The 20940-nt window shown below is 44.3% G+C and overlaps 1 protein-coding gene across 2 annotated transcripts; it reads right to left on the reverse strand.

Annotated features, from left to right (window-relative positions):
• Positions 1-131: 131 nt before the first annotated feature.
• si:dkey-181f22.4 (receptor-interacting serine/threonine-protein kinase 2) lies at positions 132-7478 on the reverse strand. Of its 2 annotated transcripts, XM_029638907.2 has the most exons (12): positions 7380-7478; positions 6589-6734; positions 5812-5965; positions 4500-4649; positions 4103-4245; positions 3907-3956; positions 3608-3757; positions 3099-3184; positions 2811-2879; positions 2574-2715; positions 2244-2420; positions 132-1608 (listed from the first exon to the last, which is right to left on the reverse strand). In XM_029638907.2, the coding sequence occupies exons 2-12, from the start codon at positions 6732-6734 to the stop codon at positions 1295-1297; spliced, it is 1581 nt and encodes a 526-aa protein (XP_029494767.2). In that variant the 5' UTR covers positions 7380-7478; the 3' UTR covers positions 132-1294. The 2 variants fall into 2 exon arrangements, with proteins under 2 accessions (XP_029494767.2, XP_064867934.1); XM_065011862.1 differs by lacking the exon at positions 7380-7478 and having other exon boundaries at positions 132-1605; positions 6589-7003.
• Positions 7479-20940: the final 13462 nt, after the last annotated feature.

Here is a 20940-nt window from a genome sequence, read left to right on the forward strand (position 1 = left end):
AGACCTACTTTACACCACTGGGTGGAAATTATAGCCTCTATTAAACATCTTCCTTTGTTTCTGAGTGCATGAACTCCAAAACCAACAAGAAAAGAGCTGCTTGAGTGTCAAGGAGGAGTCTTGATCTAATGTCGTTAGAGATTAATTTGCTTTATTATACAACTCCAAATATTCAGATACAGGCAGTGCTTTGAGGAAATTACTGTCTTCTGTTCTCTGCATGATGTTGAACAGACCAACAACAAAAATATGTACACTATGGCCAAAACTTCACTGGGCCTCTCGTTTGACAAGACCCCTTTTTTTTTACCCTTTTAGTACATAAGTCTTTAGACTGTACTTACAATGTGTGACAATTGGTACTGTGTGAAGACCAGACATGCAATTAGACATGTATTGTTAAAAGGCGTGTTGCGCGAGATGGGCAACAAAATCAAAGGGTACCCTGAGGGGAATGTGACAATGACCTATAGGTTAAAGGATTGAACAGTATTACAAACAAACAACCTGCAAAAAAGGCATAAAATTTGACTTTAAGTTCAGTTATTTTATCTGATAAACCAACAGATAATAATCTTGTTACAAGATACCAAGTCAGACACTGCTGAACAGGACAGTCCAAACTATGTTGAACATGTAGTTTTGTACAATATGTACTTTACAAACAGGCTGTCAAAAGACGAGCTACATTGTGGCACCACATAATAACCCACAGAGCAGAGAGAGAGCCAAAAGTCATGACACAACATAGAAAACGTAGCATCTAATATTGAACAAACTTTTCTGTGTGCTAGCTCAGTAGTTATCACTCATTACCGATAGTGATGGGTCATAAACATGATCAAAGCAGATGAATCATCCACACAGCTATTCACTTTCATTAGTTTCTCTCCAACACTATTGTTTCTATCATTTGACTGTCACAGAAGCTTCCTCTAATCAAACATGTATTTAACATCAACTTCAGAGGTAGCACCACTCTGATTGAATACTCAAGAGTTATCAAAGGCATGGACAGGTGTGTCCCCAACATGGATCTCTATGGATATAGATGATTCATTGCAGCTGTTCTGATGAAATTAGGAATCTCAGGTTCTCCAATGTATATTCACTCTGACTGACCGTGGTCTGTATTAGACTTGAGTGAGTATAGATTAGATTTGGTTAGGGTTCCTCAGCTCTTCACTCCAAGGCTCCAGTCTCAATTGGCATTTGAGTCTCAATTGACATTTGATACATTTGGTTAGGGGCCTTTCACTACACAACCACCATTCTAATAACCATCCATCCACCTTCAGTGAGACATCTCTGAAGGGCCACGATTGGTGGCAATGGACATCATACCAAGGGTGGTAGCTACCAGGGAAGCTGCGTGTTCCCCTAAACAGGTACAGGTGTCCAGTAGGGAACGTGTGCGAGCGGTCAGTGTCAGAGAGGCAGAGATGACCTCATAGGCCTCCAGGGGAAGGGCCCGCCGTGAGATGAGCACATCCAATAGGTTGTTGAGTCGTCCCTCCGTCATGCCTCGAATGATGCCCTCACGCCTCTCGCGCAGGATACGACAACAGCTCACCGCCATCGGAGTCGGAGACACACACCGTGCAGCTGCTGACAAGAAGGGAGGGTGAAGTTTCAGGGATGATACAAACACTAGGATATCACATCTCTCACACACACACTTATAAAACACAAATCATGTAGAGGAGACCTTGAGAAATATCAGTAGCTATCTGATATGAAAGACAGTAATACGTACAGGAGATTATTTCACTGAAGATTGACATTTATAGCCCTACTAGACAAGTTACCCTCTTATTCAACACATTAATAACCATCATAAATGTCTAGTAGCCATGTATTGCTTTAAAAAATATATATATATATATATTTGGACTCCGAGCATTTACTGGGACAACAGACAACTTATAGAGAGAAACAAAGATCCTCAAGGGAGGAAACGCATTGGATAAAGATAAGACTGTGAAAGGATGGCCATGCAGGAAACCAGCAATCCCCAAAACTGCTTACTGTGCACATACAAACACACAGAGGGAGGCACTGTTTGTAACGTCTACTCATTTTCATATGGCTTTACTTTTGTCTTCACCTTTTTCAGCAACATTTAAGAAACATGCGAGAAAAAGATACGTCTATTCTAGATAGCTACAGTCTGGGACTGTACATAAGTTTGCAGACAAAACGGGGTAATAGGTGGGAGGTCTAAGCTTAAACACATTTCCTACTATGGGAGCTGGCAGTGGGCTGGTTGAGAGGGCTCTGTCTGAGGGCTTTGGAGGGACTGGAGGAGAGTGGGGGTGGTGGGCTCTGTCTCTGGGCGACGCCTCCCGTCCCTCTGGGATGCTCAGGACCCAGGCCACTGCTGGGACTGGTGGAAGACACCACACAGCCAGTCACACAGTCTGGGGAGAGACACGTTGCTGTTAGACTGTCCACAATAAGGTATAAATGAATCATTACTTAATAAAGAAGATAAATAAGAGGATGGTTTCGCTGACAACAAACTGAGCACATTCACAAACTGCTCTCATTATCGATCCGTTTTAAGTTCTTACCCTGACAGTGCCTCCTTTGGGATGCTTCCCCTGTATATATGGCTGTAGGGGGACTAGGGAGTGTTTCACTAGGACAGGAAGTCTGTGGAAAGGGCAGTGTTTTGTTGCCCACACATTTAGTGTCTCCGGGACCAGCGCAGGCCTAGTATGAGATATGTAAATATTGTTTTCAATGTAATAGACATCACAAGCATTAAGTACAATCAGAATATCACAAAAAATGTGAGCCAAACTCACCTCTAGGTTGTTTATCTCAATGGGAATATCCTTCACAGGATGGATTTTAGAGTCATGTAGTGCCCTCTCCTGGTAAAGGGACAGAAATCACATACACATGTTCGCTCATGATTAGTGACGGGTCTATTTACTGTTTTCAGTAGTAACTGTTGACAGATTAAAAGCACATGAAACATATCCTGATTCCCTCAGTCAAAAATAAAACCTGATAGCAGATCAGGGTTGTGGACATGGAGAAAACCGGACTTCGGAGTGTAATAGAACTTAGTAAATGAGGATGATCTGTACCTTGCTTTCCCTCACACTGAGGGTAGCCCTTGTCATTGCATCAGGATCAAAGGTTGCTATGGCGCTCCTCAATTCCAGTGCACAGTCTGTGGACAGAGAGCAAGAGAAAGAAGAAGACATGAGAAAAATGTCCTGCCAAGTAAACATCACATTGGCCATAAGGCACCAAAAGTTCACATTTTTTTAACACCCACATGACAGTCATAGGCAATGAAATACATGGATAGGGACTAGCATCAGAAAATAAACAGGTAAACACAATTTAGATGAGAAGATTCAAAGAGTCTCATTGACTAAGTGGGGTATGGGATTGTATCTCTCAGTCTCGGCATATGGAACAGAGAGGAAGTGGGTGCTGCAAGTGGTTCTGCCTGTCACCTGTCCTTAACAGGCAGGTAAGTAACCAGTCAAGGACGGGGGTCTTGTAGGGAGAGATCAAAGTCCAGGCACAGCTGCTCTCGTCACCATTGTATATCTATACTCTGATTCACCCTCACAGACAGACTTACCCTCTGCTGTTGGACGGCTGTGTGGGTTAGTGCTCCAGCAGCTGGTCATCAGCCGGGAGAGTGTATGGCAGTGGGGTACATTCTTGGGTAGCAGCTCACCCTCCAGGCCTGAACCAACCCCATCCTCACCTGAAAGCAGCTGGAGCAAATCTGCTTGGGTATAGACAATGACATGATGTGTTACAAATTCTAAACGTAATACAATATTGAGACTGTATGATACATGGCCAGGTATAGCCTAGTCTCCGCTGATAGAAACAAGAGCTGTTCTTTGAACAGACGGAAATAAATAGACACACCTCCACACGGTTGTCTTCTGTTCAAAGTCTCCCACAGCAGCACACCAAAGCTAAAGAGAGAAGATGTTAATTGGGTAGCTGCATGTTCATTAGTAAAGGCATCTGTAGAAGTGGTAAACCCCTCCTTCCCCACCTGGTAAAATTAATTGGTGAATATGACTGTTTGAAGTGGCAGGATCGTGAAAGGTGACCTCACCTGTACATGTCTGCCTCCACAGAGGGTGTGGTCCCTGTCAGGGCCTCGGGAGACAGGTACACCAAGTCCCTGAAGCAGGGCCCTTCTCCAGCAGAGAGAGAGGAGCCAACCCTCCACTCCCTGGGCAGGCCCCAGTCACTCAACTGGAAGTAGGAACATGAAGACCCACACACATGAACATAAACATCCACACACAAACCGACAAAAACACCTGCTCTAACACAGACTCAAACCCACACATGTACACTGTAAAGCTTATACCTGTAACTTTTCACAATACACCATATCCCATGGATCATATACTATCAATCAAATGGAGTTCTTTCTCACTACTCAGAGAGAAGGTTTTTGTTTCTGTCGTGCAGGACTGGGTCAGTTATCAGTCACTGTTCTCTACCTTGGCCCGGTACTGCTGGTCCAGGAGAACATTGGTGGGTTTCAGGGCCTGGTGGGGGAGTGGTATGCAGTGGAGGTGGCACAACCCCTCTGCCACATCTAATAGGATGCCAAGCCTGAAACTCATGGGTAGACCTGGATACAGCTGGGTCTGGCAGGGATAACAAGAGTTACAATCATTCAACAGATTCAGCATGAACTCGATTCACTTCAGTAAAATGGATCACAAATAAATGGGAACTGAAAATGACTTGTGGGGAAAAAAAAGCACATGACAACACAAAGTTGAAATTGTGAACTGAAAATGCTAAAGAATTCAACATGGTCACGACACAACTTACTGTATGTAAACACAGTTTAACCACAGACAGTCTAAGTCATGCGCAGTGGAATGAAGTCACGCGTCTACTGTCTGAAGTTATGTTCCAGCCAGGGCACTTTCTCCTGAACCAGGAAATGCTCTTTGTGTAAATAAGGCAGTGATAGTGCTGATGACAGAGAGATCTATTTTTGCAGCAGCCAGGGGCTTTCCAGACACAGTATGTGGGTGAAAGGACAGCACTGTTCTCCATGAAGACACAGGAATTGTAAATAAAGCAATCAAAAGAAGGGCATTATTTGATTAACTTTATATGTCTATCGAAGCTCTGACCAGCAGTTTGTTGATATACACTGAGTGTACACAACTTTAAGAACACCTGCTCTTTCTATGACATAGACTGATAAGGTGAATCCAGGTGAAAGCTATGATCCCTTATTGATGTCAATTGTTAAATCCACTTAAATCAGTGTAGATGAAGGGCAGGAGACAGGTGAAAGAAGGATTTTTAAGCCTTTAGACAATTGAGACATGGATTGTGTATGTGTGCCATTCAGAGGGTGAATGGCCAAGACAAAATATTTAAGTGCCTTTGAACAGGGTTTGGTAGTAGGTGCCAGGCGAACCGGTTTGTCAAGAACTGTGACGCTGCTGGGTTTTTCCTGCTCAACAGTTTCCCGTGTTTATCAAGAATGGTCCACCACCCAAAAGGACATCCAGCCAACTTGACACAACTGTGGGAAGCATTGAAGTCAACATTGGCCAGCATTCCCTGTGTAACGTTTTCAGACACCTTGTAGAGTCCATGCCATGGATTGGGGGGGGGCTGCGACTCAATATTAGGAAGGTGTTCCTAATGTTTGGTGTACACTGTAGGCCGCAACCAAGGTTAAAGTTGCAGAGCCAAGTTCGATGAATCAATTAGCCTACTGCCACACACTATACATGCATATTCATATTTTAGTTAGACTTAGTGCTCATATATTATACTGACCTGGTATAGTAGAGAGTGTAGAGAGCCCTCGGGCATCCAGTCATACAGCAGGCCCATCAGACACCAGGCCTTGTACACACCCAGAGGAACCAAAACCCTCTCTGAATGGACTTTTCTGACCACAGCCACGTCTCCCATCCACTCACTCCACTCACTGTTTAGAATATACACACACATATGCAGTAAACACATATAAAAACACACAAACCCTCAAAACACACACACATCAGAGAGAGAGGCCGCTCTAGCCTGTCTTCTCTCGAGAGCCAGGTCTGCCTATGTGCCCACTGCCCACAAAATGAGGTGGAAACTGAGATGCACTTCCTAACCTGTTGCCAAATGTATGACCATATTAGAGAGACATATTTCCCTCAGATTACACAGGCCCACAAAGATTTTGAAAACAAATCACATTTTGAAACTCCCATATCTATTATGTTTAATACCAGTGTGCCATCACAGCAGCAATATTAGTAACCTGATGCCACAAGAAAAGAGCAACCAGTGAAGCATAAGCACATGGCTAGTAATAACACTTTTAAAATAAATGTCTCTATTATTTAGAAACTTTTGTGAGTGTAATGTTTACTGTTCATTTCTGATCGTTTATTTCACTTGTTTATTATCCATTCCACTTACTTTGGCAATGTAAACATGTTTCCCATCCCAATAAAGCCATTTGACTTGACTTGAGAGAGAGAGAGAGAGAGAGAGAGAGAGAGAGAGAGAGAGAGAGACTTTGTCATTGCATTTGAGTTTGAGATAAGCCAATTTTACCTTCGACTTGCAGTGCGAGACGACAGGAGCTTGATTGACACCTGTAGCTCTGTTCTCCGGTAAGTACCCTGAAGACACCCGCCTGCGCTGGTTCGGCACAAGATCACATTTAGCACGTCCTCTTCACGAACAGTTTCCACCGCCATCTGATAGCAACAGAAACCAGTCGACTCAATAATAATACAACTTAATTTTATTTTATCTTGCTTGTTGCTCTGCCATGGGACTAATGTATTTGTCTTTCACTGCACTGACAAATTGAATAGCGACCAGCCGCGTGTGCTATAATGAGTGTGTTTACATCTACACGATTGGCTGCTTTGTTCACGGAAATCCCCTGGCTAGCTACATAGGAAATATAAAATGAGGGATGAAGTCTTTTTCTTCTTTTTACTGTCGATGGTGTAACAACGGATAAAGGCGGCGGCATAACTTCAATTTGAGAGAGAGTAAGAGGGGGAATACAATACATCACACCAGATTGATCTACAGCTAGGCTATAAATAGGCTTGAACAACTCCTGATTCAACTACCCACTGGGCAAAAACTGGGTGAATCAACGTTGTTTCTACGTGATTTCAACCCCCCAAAATCTACATGACAATGTTTAATCAACGTGGAAAACTAATTGTATTTCCAAAAAGTCATCAATATAAGGGCATTTCGTCATTTTTCACCCAACTTTTAACCTAAATGCAATGACATAGTGAATATTTCTGTTGATTTCACTCTGAATTCATGTTAGTTGACAACTCAACTAAATGTAAATCAAAACTAGACGTTAAACTGACCTCTGTTCCTAGTGGGTACTGACTCCTGAACAACTCATTCCGCTGATAATGTGTGAAGTAAACTGGGAATTTCCCAACTCTGACCCCTAACAGCACTCTACAGGCGGCATGAGGAAATCCTTTTCAGTCCTTTCACTTTTACATATGTCAGTCAAGAATTAAGTAGTTTTAATTATTCCATGGTAACCGAATTACGCTGAGATGTCACATTAAAATGTACACCAAACAAAAAGGGGTAACCAAGACAAGTCGCCCATGGGCATACATTAGCCCGTAGGTAAACGTTGTTAAAAACACTAGTTAGAACTGGGCGGACCACACACTGTATTTTTGGTTAGCTGTTGTTGAAATAATCTAGTTTTGGATGCTTATTGTTTCTTTCCTTGGGTCCAGCTCAGCCCCTTTTCCTGCCCCCCAAATTACCGTGTGTTTTCTAATAAACCATGCGTTTGCCGGTAATTTAGTTGTCTGTGGTTATTTCGTTCTCACTTTTACTTTTTCACTATTATAATTTGCACGAGTTATGTTACGGGTCTCGTTACCATCTCCCCTAGACTGTCGGGCCAAAAGGGATTCGTAACAGATTTTAACAAACCATAACTCTAAAGATACAAATTTGCTGAAAGGAATCGTAAAATATATATATATATAGAAACATATACCAGTTTCAGGGTACAAATGTTGACAGCATCGCCATACCGGTTGCAAAATAAATGCGAATAGATTTTTTATGTACTGATTCCATGGCACATGGTTTATGTATGCAAAAATGTATGTACAGTAACCGGTCAAAAGTTTGGACACACCTACTCATTCAAGTTTTTATTTTATTTTTATTTGTAGAATAATAGTGAAGACAAACTATGAAATAACACGTATGGAATTGTGTAGTAACCAAAAAAGTGTTAAACAAATCAAAATATATTTGAGATTCTTCAAAGTAGCCACCCTTTGCCTTAATGACAGCTTTGCACAATCTTGCCATTCTCTCAACCAGCTTCATGAGGTGACCTGGAATGCATTTGAATTAACTTCTTGGTGACAGGGGGCAGTATTGAGTAGCTTGGATGAATAAGGTGCCCAGAGTAAACTGCCTGCTACTCTGTCCCAGATGCTAATATATGCATATTATTAGTAGTATTGGATAGAAAACACTCTGAAGTTTCTAAAACTGTTTGAATGATGTCTGAGTATAACCAAACTCATATGGCAGGTGAGAACCTGAGAGAAATCCAACCAGGAAGTGGGAAATCTGAGGCTTGTAAGTTATTATTATTATTATTTTTTACTCTGCCCTTATTGTAGATACAGTGGGATATTGGTTATGTTGCACTTCCTAAGGCTTCCACTGATGTCAACAGTCTTTAGAACTTTGTTTGAGGATTCCACTGTGAAGTGGGACCGAATGAGAGAGGAATGAGCCAGGTGTCTGGCAGATTGCCACAGGCTCTGAGGCGCGGTCACGAGAGTTAGCTCTCGTTCCATTGCTTTTCTACAGACATAGGAATTCTCTGGTAGGAACATTATTGAAGATTTATGATAAAAACATCCTAAAGATTGATTCTATACTTTGATAAGTTTCTACGGGCTGTAGCGGAACTTTTTGTCCAACGTTTGGCTGGACCTGAATTCCTTTTGTGTTTGTTTACCAAACTCCCCAACAAAAGAAGCTATTTGGACATAAATGATGGACAGTATCAAACAATCATTTATTGTGGAACTGCGATTCCTGGGAGTGCATTCTGATGAAGATCATCAAAGGTAAGTGAATATTTATAATGCTATTTCTGACCCAATGTTGACCACCCAATATGGCGGATATCTTTTTGGCTGCTTTGTTGTCTGAACGCTGTACTCAGATTTTTGCATGGTTTGCTTTTTCCGTAAAGTTTAAAAAAAATCTCACATAGCCGTTGCATTAAGGAGAAGTGTATCTCTAATTTCATGTATAACATTTGTATTTTCATCAACATTTATAATGAGTATACCTGTAAATAGATATGGCTCTCTGCACAATCACCGCATGTTTTAGAACTACTGAACGGTAACGTGCCAATGTAAAGATATTTTTTTTATATAGATATGCACTTTATCGAACAAAACACACATGTATAACATGTGTAACATGAAGTCCTATGAGTGTCATCTGAAAGGTTAGTGATTCATTTTTACCTCTTTGTGCTTTTTGTGACTCCTCTTTGGCTGGATAAATGGCTGTTTTTCTGTGAGTTGGTGGTGACCCAACATAATTGTTTGTGGTGCTTTCGCTGTAAAGCATTTTTGAAATCAGACACTGGCTGGATTAACGAGAATGTTATCGTTTAAAATGGTGTGAAATACTTGTATGCTTGAGGAATTTTAATTGTGAGATTTTAATTTGGCGCCCTGCACTTTCACTGGCTGTTGGCGAGGTGGGACTCTACATTTCCCAGAGAGGTTTTAACAGGCGTGCCTTGTTAAAAGTTCATTTGTGGATTTTCTTTCCTTAATGCATTTGAGCCAATCAGTTGTGTTGTGACAAGGTAGGGGTGGTATACAGAAGATAGCCCTATTTGGTAAAAGACCAAGTCCATATTATGGCAATAACAGCTAAAATAAGTAAAGAGAAATGACATGCCATCAATGCTTTAAGACATGAAGGTCAGTCAATCCGGAACGTTTCAAGAACTTTGAAAGTTTCTTCAAGTGCAGTCGCAAAAACCATCAAGCGCTATGATGAAACTGGCTCTCATGAGGACCGCCACAGGAAAGGGAAGACCCTGAGTTACATCTGCTGCAGAGGATAAGATTTAGATTAGATTTACCTCAGGAATTGGAAATTAACTGCACCTCACAGAGTTCAAGTAAATGTGAATCAGGCTTTTATGGTCAAATTGCCACATAGAAACTACTAAATGACACCAATAAGAACTTGTTTGGACCAAGAAACACAAGCAATGGACATTAGAAATCTGTCCTTTGGTCTAATGATTTTTGGTTCCAACCGCCATGTCTTTGTGAGACGCAGAGTAGGTGAACAGATCTCCGCATGTGTGTTTTCCACTGCGAAGCATGGAGGAAGTGGTATGATGGTGTTGTTGTGATTTGCTGTCTGTGATTTATTTAGAATTCAAGGGACACTAAACCAGCATGGCTACCACAGCATTCTGCAGCAATAAGCCATCCACTCTGGTTTGCACTTAGTCCCACTATTATTTGTTTTTATAGAGAACCATAACCCAACACACGTCCAGGCTGTGTAAGGGCTATTTGACTAAGAAGGAAAGTGATGGAGTGCTGCATCAGATGACCTGGCCTCCACAATCAAAATATATTTTGATTTAACACTTTTCTGGTTACTACATGATTCCATATGTGTTATTTAATAGTTTTGATGTCTTCACAATTCTACAATGTATAAAATAGTAAAAACAAAGAAACGCTTGAATGAGAAGGTGTCCAAACTTTTGACTGGTACTGTATATGTAGCATAAAAGCTGTAAAAAAACAAACAAGATGTGTGTGGTGGATGGGTTAATAAAAACAATACGAAATAAACCTATGCACAAGGACTACTTTTAAAAATTTCCCTGAACATTTTACAAAAACACATTTACAGGAAAACTGTGCAGATACAACGTTTGGCAACAGAATAAAACTAATTCTGTTACCAAACATTGCATCTGGACAGTTTTTCCGAGTAAATGTTTCTTGTTTGTTTTACTGAGTAACTTGTTCAAAGTAGTCAGTGCATAGAGTTGTATGGTTTGTTATTAACATTTTAAATAAATGTTTTTTTGTTTGGCATACATTTTTAAGTGACAAAATGGAGTCTCAGCGTAATTCTGTTCCCATGGAATTGTTTTATTTCACCTTTATTTAACCAGGTTGACCAGTTGAGAACAAGTTCTCATTTACAACTGCGACCTGGCCAAGACAAAGCAAAGCAGTGTGACAAAAACAACAAACATACAGTCCATAACAATAGAAAAATCTATGTGTGCAAATGTAAGTGTGTGCGCAAATGTAAGATTAGGGAGTCAAATAGGCCATATAGGTGAAATGAATACAATTTAGGATTAACACTGGAGTGATAGATGTGCAAGTAGAGATACTGGGGTGCAACAACAACAAAAAAGAACAAATGTGGATGAGATAGTTTGGTGTGCTATTTACAGGCTGTGTACAGGTGAAATTATCAGTAAGCAGCTCTGACAGCTGATGCTTAAAGGTAGTGAGGAAGTTAAGGCTTCAGTGATTTTTGCAATTTGTTCCAGTCATTGGCAGCAGAGAACTGGAAGGAAAGGCATCCAAAGGAGGTGTTGGCTTTGGGGATGACCAGTGAAATATACCTGCTGGAACACGTGTTGCTATGGTGAGATAAGGCGGTGCTTTACCTAGCAAAGACTTACAGATGACCTGGAGCCAGTGGGTTTGGCGACGAATGCGTAGCGAGGGCCAGCCAACGAGCATACAGGTCGCAGTGGTGGGTAGTATATGGGGCTTTCTTTGGTGACAAAACGGATGGCACTGTGATAGACTACATCAAATTTGCCTAGTAGTGTTGGAGGCTATTTTGTAAATGACATCGAAGTCGAGGATCAGTAGGATAGTCAGTTTTACGAGGGTATGTTTGGCAGCATGAGAGGAGGCTTTGTTGCGAAATAAGAAGCAGATTCTAGTTTTAATTTTGTATTGGAGATGCTTAATGTGAGTCTGGAAGGAGAGTTTACAGTCTAGCCAGACACCTAGATATTTGTAGTTGTCCACACATTCTAAGTCAGAACCGTCCAGAGTAGTGATGCTAATCGGGCGGGCAGCTATCGGTTGAAGAGCATGCATTTAGTTTTACTAGCATTTAAAAGCAGTTGGAGGCCACGGAAGGAGTGTTGTATGGCATTGAAGCTTGTTTGGAGGTTTGTTAATACAGTGTCTAAAGAAGGGTCAGATGTATACAGAATGAAGTCTTCTGTGTAGAGGTTGATCAGAGAATCACCAGCAGCAAGAGTGACTTCAGTGATATATACAGAGAAGAGTCAGCCCAAAAATTTAACCCTGTGGCACCCCCATAGAGACTGGCAGAGGTCCGGACAACAGGCCCTCCGATTTGACACACTGAACTCTATCTGAGAAGTAGTTGGTGAACCAGATGAGGCAGTCATTTGAGAAGTCTGCCGAAAAGAATGCGGTGATTGACAGTCGAAATCCTTGGCCAGGTCGTTGAAGGCGGCTGCACAGTACTGTCTTTTATCGATGGCGGTTATGATATCGTTTAGGACCTTGAGCGTGGCTGAGGTGCACCTATGGCCAGCTCGAAAACCAGATTGCATAGTGGAGAAGGTACAGCAGGTTTTGAAATGGTCGGTGATCTGTTTAACTTGGCTTTCGAAGACTAAGGCAGGGCAGGATGCATATAGGTCTATAGCAGTTTGGGTCTAGAGTGTCTCCCCTTTGAAGAGGGGGATGACCGCGGCAGCTTTCCAATCTTTGGGGATCTCAGACGATAAGAAAGAGGTTGAACAGGCTAGTAATAGGGGTTGCAACAATTTCAGCGGATCATTTTAGAAAGAGGATCCAGATTGTCTAGCCCAGATGATTTGTAGGGATCCAGATTTTACAGCTCTTTCAGAACATCAGCTGTCCTAGTCTCAGTGCAGTGAGCAGCTGGGAGGAGGTGCCCTTATTCTCCATGGACTTCAGTGTTCCAAAACTTTTTGGAATTAGTGCTACAGGATGCAAATTTCTGTTTGAAAAAGCTAGCCCTAGCTTTCCTAACTGATTGTGTATATTGGTTCCTGACTTCCCTGAAAAGTTGCATATCACGGGGGCTATTCGAGGCTAATGCAGTACGCCACAGGATGTTTTTGTGCTGGTCAAGGGCAGTCAAGTCTGGGGTAGGCCAAGGGCCAAATCTGTTTTTAGTTCTACATTTTTTTTAATGGGGCATGCTTATTTAAGATGGTGAGGAAAGCACTTTAAAAAAAAACGGTTTTTGCCCCTAAATGAAAAGCTGATGGGACACTGTTTCAAGGTCAAGGGAGAGATTGGTATAGGCTAAGCCTACTAGACACAGGAGGCAAGATGCTTTCCAATAAGTGCAGTATTGATTGAATAAATGTGCCTAGAGTAATCATTGACTGCATTGGCATTCATGTGCTCAATACCAACATTTAAAAAAAGTTGACATAATGTAAACCTAACAGGCTACTTTCCCCCTCCTTCCAAGCAGGAGGGATGCAACCAACTGCCTTATATACCATCTGTGTCAGGAAGCCTGTGCTAGTGGAATATACCATCTATCCTTACATAAACAGGGTGCTTCGGGGTAAGTAGTCCAATAGTCTACCCACTTTTCTCTTATACACTGTTCAGACAGAATTGACGCAAAACATTTTTTGGGGGCCAATGTTTATATGAGCACCTTTTAAACAGTTCCATTTTTACCACATTCTTGCCAGCATAAGCCTTTTATGCATCCTGTTCGCATGCCGGCACCTATTGGTTATCAATGGGAGTATATACTGATGTGGGTGGGAGTCTATTTTAATAAATCCATTGAATATACACCATCACAAAGCAATCCATTATGAATAGCATATTTTGAGTTTAATGATGTTACAGGTCTGTGCAGCTTATTGGCTGCATGGCTGTGCCATGCAAATTCAACTCAATAGTTCATTATTTTGTTCATTAAACAGACAAGACACACATGCCCCTGCACTGATCAGTCAACACACATATTTTAAAGTAAGAAAATAATGGAATATAACAGAATCAACTTAAATGTCACAGGAACAGAACCGCTGTCATAATAAAAAAAAGTGTGATTTTTGTTTGTTTGTAGGTCCCTGTAACTTAGAATCTGCTCCTTCCAATCATGTTAAGAAATCTGACCTGAATGAATTGCACACAGGCTCATCTGAAAAGGAGAGGTTGTGTGTAGCTGAAGAAGCTCATTCATATTAACCCATCATTCGTTGGCTAATTGTTAGGCCTAATAGGCTACTGCAGTAAATCAGAATCAAATCGGTCTTCATCACCCGCTTTATTTCCTTTCAAACGCCCCACCAGTTATTTTGGCCGAAGACAGATTTCAAATCAAATCAAATTTGATTTGTCACATACATTTACATTTACATTTAAGTCATTTAGCAGACGCTCTTATCCAGAGCGACTTACAAATTGGTGCGTTCACCTTATGACATCCAGTGGAACTGCCACTTTACAATAGTGCATCTAAATCTTTTAAGGGGGGTGAGAAGGATTACTTTATCCTATCCTAGGTATTCCTTAAAGAGGTGGGGTTTCAGGTGTCTCCGGAAGGTGGTGATTGACTCCGCTGTCCTGGCGTCGTGAGGGAGTTTGTTCCACCATTGGGGGGCCAGAGCAGCGAACAGTTTTGACTGGGCTGAGCGGGAACTGTACTTCCTCAGTGGTAGGGAGGCGAGCAGGCCAGAGGTGGATGAACGCAGTGCCCTTGTTTGGGTGTAGGGCCTGATCAGAGCCTGGAGGTACTGAGGTGCCGTTCCCCTCACAGCTCCGTAGGCAAGCACCATGGTCTTGTAGCGGATGCGAGCTTCAACTGGAAGCCAGTGGAGGGAGCGGAGGAGTGGGGTGACGTGAGAGAACTTGGGAAGGTTGAACACCAGACGGGCTGCGGCGTTCTGGATGAGTTGTAGGGGTTTAATGGCACAGGCAGGGAGCCCAGCCAACAGCGAGTTGCAGTAATCCAGACGGGAGATGACAAGTGCCTGGATTAGGACCTGCGCCGCTTCCTGTGTGAGGCAGGGTCGTACTCTGCGGATGTTGTAGAGCATGAACCTACAGGAACGGGCCACCGCCTTGATGTTAGTTGAGAACGACAGGGTGTTGTCCAGGATCACGCCAAGGTTCTTAGCGCTCTGGGAGGAGGACACAATGGAGTTGTCAACCGTGATGGCGAGATCATGGAACGGGCAGTCCTTGCCCGGGAGGAAGAGCAGCTCCGTCTTGCCGAGGTTCAGCTTGAGGTGGTGATCCGTCATCCACACTGATATGTCAGCCAGACATGCAGAGATGCGATTCGCCACCTGGTCATCAGAAGGGGGAAAGGAGAAGATTAATTGTGTGTCGTCTGCATAGCAATGATAGGAGAGACCATATGAGGTTATGACAGAGCCAAGTGACTTGGTGTATAGCGAGAATAGGAGAGGGCCTAGAACAGAGCCCTGGGGGACGCCAGTGGTGAGAGCGCGTGGTGAGGAGACAGATTCTCGCCACGCCACCTGGTAGGAGCGACCTGTCAGGTAGGACGCAATCCAAGCGTGGTCCGCGCCGGAGATGCCCAACTCGGAGAGGGTGGAGAGGAGGATCTGATGGTTCACAGTATCGAAGGCAGCCGATAGGTCTAGAAGGATGAGAGCAGAGGAGAGAGTTAGCTTTAGCAGTGCGGAGCGCCTCCGTGATACAGAGAAGAGCAGTCTCAGTTGAATGACTAGTCTTGAAACCTGACTGATTTGGATCAAGAAGGTCATTCTGAGAGAGATAGCGGGAGAGCTGGTCAAGGACGGCACGTTCAAGAGTTTTGGAGAGAAAAGAAAGAAGGGATACTGGTCTGTAGTTGTTGACATCGGAGGGATCGAGTGTAGGTTTTTTCAGAAGGGGTGCAACTCTCGCTCTCTTGAAGACGGAAGGGACGTAGCCAGCGGTCAGGGATGAGTTGATGAGCGAGGTGAGGTAAGGGAGAAGGTCTCCGGAAATGGTCTGGAGAAGAGAGGAGGGGATAGGGTCAAGCGGGCAGGTTGTTGGGCGGCCGGCCGTCACAAGACGCGAGATTTCATCTGGAGAGAGAGGGAGAAAGAGGTCAGAGCACAGGGTAGGGCAGTGTGAGCAGAACCAGCGGTATCGATTGACTTAGCAAACGAGGATCGGATGTCGTCGACCTTCTTTTCAAAATGGTTGACGAAGTCATCTGCAGAGAGGGAGGAGGAGGGGGGGGGGAGGGGGAGGAGGATTCAGGAGGGAGGAGAAGGTGGCAAAGAGCTTCCTAGGGTTAGAGGCAGATGCTTGGAATTTAGAGTGGTAGAAAGTGGCTTTAGCAGCAGAGACAGAAGAGGAAAATGTAGAGAGGAGGGAGTGAAAGGATGCCAGGTCCGCAGGGAGGCGAGTTTTCCTCCATTTCCGCTCGGCTGCCCGGAGCCCTGTTCTGTGAGCTCGCAATGAGTCGTCGAGCCACGGAGCGGGGAGGGGAGGACCGAGCCGGCCTGGAGGATAGGGGACATAGAGAGTCAAAGGATGCAGAAAGGGAGGAGAGGAGGGTTGAGGAGGCAGAATCAGGAGATAGGTTGGAGAAGGTTTGAGCAGAGGGAAGAGATGATAGGATGGAAGAGGAGAGAGTAGCGGGGGAGAGAGAGCGAAGGTTGGGACGGCGCGTACCATCCGAGTAGGGGCAGTGTGGGAAGTGTTGGATGAGAGCGAGAGGAAAAGGATACAAGGTAGTGGTCGGAGACTTGGAGGGAGTTGCAATGAGGTTAGTGGAAGAACAGCATCTAGTAAAGATGAGGTCGAGCGTATTGCCTGCCTTGTGAGTAGGGGGAAGGTGAGAGGGTGAGGTCAAAAGAGGAGAGGAGTGGAAAGAAGGAGGCAGAGAGGAATGAGTCAAAGGTAGACGTGGGGAGGTTAAAGTCGCCCAGAACTGTGAGAGGTGAGCCGTCCTCAGGAAAGGAGCTTATCAAGGCATCAAGCTCATTGATGAACTCTCCGAGGGAACCTGGAGGGCGATAAATGATAAGGATGTTAAGCTTGAAAGGGCTGGTAACTGTGACAGCATGGAATTCAAAGGAGGCGATAGACAGATGGGTAAAGGGGAGAAAGAGAGAATGACCACTTGGGAGAGATGAGGATCCGGTGCCACCACCCCGCTGACCAGAAGCTCTCGGGTGTGCGAGAACACGTGGGCGGACGAAGAGAGAGCAGTAGGAGTAGCAGTGTTATCTGTGGTGATCCATGTTTCCGTCAGTGCCAAGAAGTCGAGGGACTGGAGGGAGGCATAGGCTGAGATGAACTCTGCCTTGTTGGCCGCAGATCGGCAGTTCCAGAGGCTACCGGAGACCTGGAACTCCACGTGGGTTGTGCGCTGGGACCACCAGATTAGGGTGGCCGCCACGCGGTGTGGAGCGTTTGTATGGTCTGTGCAGAGAGGAGAGAACAGGGATAGACAGACACATAGTTGACAGGCTACAGAAGAGGCTACGCTAATGCAAAGGAGATTGGAATGACAAGTGGACTACACGTCTCGAATGTTCAGAAAGTTAAGCTTACGTAGCAAGAATCTTATTGACTAAAATGATTAAAATGATACAGTACTGCTGAAGTAGGCTAGCTGGCATTGGCTGCGTTGTTGACTTTGTAGGCTAGCTGGCAGTGGCTGCGTTGTTGACACTACACTAATCAAGTCGTTCCGTTGAGTGTGATAGTCTCGACAGTGCTGCTATTCGGGGGCTAGCTGGCTAGCTAGCAGTGTTGATTACGTTACGTTGCGTTAAAAGAACGACAATAGCTGGCTAGCTAACCTAGAAAATCGCTCTAGACTACACAATTATCTTTGATACAAAGACGGCTATGTAGCTAGCTATGTAGCTAGCTACGATCAAACAAATCAAACCGTTGTACTGTAATGAAATGAAATGAAAATGTGATACTACCTGTGGAGCGAAGCGGAATGCGACCGGGTTGTTGAGTGAGGAAGTTCAATTCGGTGGACGTTGGCTAGCTGTTGGCTAGCTAGCAGTGTCTCCTACGTTAAGGACGACAAATAGCTGGCTAGCTAACCTCGGTAAATTAAGATAATCACTCTAAGACTACACACTCTAAACTACACAATTATCTTGGATACGAAGACAGCAAAGACAACTATGTAGCTAGCTAACACTACACTAATCAGGTCATTCAGTTGAGTGTAATAGTTTTTAGTGCTGCTATTCGATAGCCGGTGGACGTTAGCTGCTGGGCAGATAGCAGTGTAGACTGCGTTAGGACGACGAAATACGATAATTACGCAATTATCTTTGATACAAAGACGGCTATGTAGCTAGCTAAGAAGAAATTGCTAAGATTAGACAAATCAAACCGTTGTACTATAGTGAAATGTAATGAAAAGTTATACAACCTGCGGCCGAAGTGCGAATGCGACCGCTCGCTCCAACCCGGAAGTACACATGGTTAGCAGATGTTAATGCGAGTGTAGCGAAATGCTTGTGCTTCTAGTTCTGACAATGCAGTAATAACCAACAAGTAATCTAACTAACAATTCCAAAATTACTGTCTTATACACAGTGTAAGGGGATAAAGAATATGTACATAAAGATATATGAATGAGTGATGGTACAGAGCAGCATAGGCAAGATACAGTAGATGGTATCGAGTACAGTATATACATATGAGATGAGTATGTAAACAAAGTGGCATAGTTTAAAGTGGCTAGTGATACATGTATTACATAAAGATGCAGTAGATGATATAGAGTACAGTATATACGTATGCATATGAGATGAATAATGTAGGGTATGTAACATTATATAAGGTAGCATTGTTTAAAGTGGCTAGTGATATATTTACATCATTTCCCATCAATTCCCATGATTAAAGTGGCTGGAGTTGAGTCAGTGTCAGTGTGTTGGCAGCAGCCACTCAATGTTAGTGGTGGCTGTTTAACAGTCTGATGGCCTTGAGATAGAAGCTGTTTTTCAGTCTCTCGGTCCCAGCTTTGATGCACCTGTACTGACCTCTCCTTCTGGATGATAGCGGGGTGAACAGGCAGTGGCTCGGGTGGTTGATGTCCTTGATGATCTTTATGGCCTTCCTGTAACATCGGGTGGTGTAGGTGTCCTGGAGGGCAGGTAGTTTGCCCCCGGTGATGCGTTGTGCAGACCTCACTACCCTCTGGAGAGCCTTACGGTTGTGGGCGGAGCAGTTACCGTACCAGGCGGTGATACAGCCCGCCAGGATGCTCTCGATTGTGCATCTGTAGAAGTTTGTGTGCTTTTGGTGACAAGCCGAATTTCTTCAGCCTCCTGAGGTTGAAGAGGTGCTGCTGCGCCTTCTTCACGATGCTGTCTGTGTGAGTGGACCAATTCAGTTTGTCTGTGATGTGTATGCCGAGGAACTTAAAACTTGCTACCCTCTCCACTACTGTTCCATCGATGTGGATAGGGGGGTGTTCCCTCTGCCGTTTCCTGAAGTCCACAATCATCTCCTTAGTTTTGTTGACGTTGAGTGTGAGGTTATTTTCCTGACACCACACTCCGAGGGCCCTCACCTCCTCCCTGTAGGCCGTCTCGTCGTTGTTGGTAATCAAGCCTACCACTGTTGTGTCGTCCGCAAACTTGATGATTGAGTTGGAGGCGTGCGTGGCCACGCAGTCGTGGGTGAACAGGGAGTACAGGAGAGGGCTCAGAACGCACCCTTGTGGGGCCCCAGTGTTGAGGATCAGCGGGGTGGAGATGTTGTTGCCTACCCTCACCACCTGGGGGCGGCCCGTCAGGAAGTCCAGTACCCAGTTGCACAGGGCGGGGTCGAGACCCAGGGTCTCGAGCTTGATGACGAGCTTGGAGGGTACTATGGTGTTGAATGCCGAGCTGTAGTCGATGAACAGCATTCTCACATAGGTATTCCTCTTGTCCAGATGGGTTAGGGCAGTGTGCAGTGTGGTTGAGATTGCATCGTCTGTGGACCTATTTGGGCGGTAAGCAAATTGGAGTGGGTCTAGGGTGTCAGGTAGGGTGGAGGTGATATGGTCCTTGACTAGTCTCTCAAAGCACTTCATGATGACGGAAGTGAGTGCTACGGGGCGGTAGTCGTTTAGCTCAGTTACCTTAGCTTTCTTGGGAACAGGAACAATGGTGGCCCTTTTGAAGCATGTGGGAACAGCAGACTGGTATAGGGATTGGTTGAATATGTCCGTAAACACACCGGCCAGCTGGTCTGCGCATGCTCTGAGGGCGCGGCTGGGGATGCCGTCTGGGCCTGCAGCCTTGCGAGGGTTAACACGTTTAAATGTCTTACTCACCTCTGCTGCAGTGAAGGAGAGTCCGCATGTTTTCGTTGCAGGCTGTGTCAGTGGCACTGTATTGTCCTCAAAGCGGGCAAAAAAGTTATTTAGTCTGCCTGGGAGCAAGACATCCTTGTCCGTGACTGGGCTGGATTTCTTCTTGTAGTCCGTGATTGACTGTAGACCCTGCCACATGCCTCTTGTGTCTGAGCCGTTGAATTGAGATTCTACTTTGTCTCTGTACTGACGCTTAGCTTGTTTGATAGCCTTGCGGAGGGAATAGCTGCACTGTTTGTATTCGGTCACGTTACCAGTCACCTTGCCCTGATTAAAAGCAGTGGTTCGCGCTTTCAGTTTCACGCGAATGCTGCCATCAATCCACGGTTTCTGGTTAGGGAATGTTTTAATCGTTGCTATGGGAACAACATCTTCAACGCACGTTCTAATGAACTCGCACACCGAATCAGCGTATTCGTCAATATTGTTATCTGACGCAATACGAAACATATCCCAGTCCACGTGATGGAAGCAGTCTTGGAGTGTGGAGTCAGCTTG

The sequence above is a fragment of the Oncorhynchus nerka genome, linkage group LG27, assembly GCF_034236695.1.
Source record: "Oncorhynchus nerka isolate Pitt River linkage group LG27, Oner_Uvic_2.0, whole genome shotgun sequence".
Taxonomy (NCBI): Eukaryota; Metazoa; Chordata; class Actinopteri; order Salmoniformes; family Salmonidae; genus Oncorhynchus; species Oncorhynchus nerka.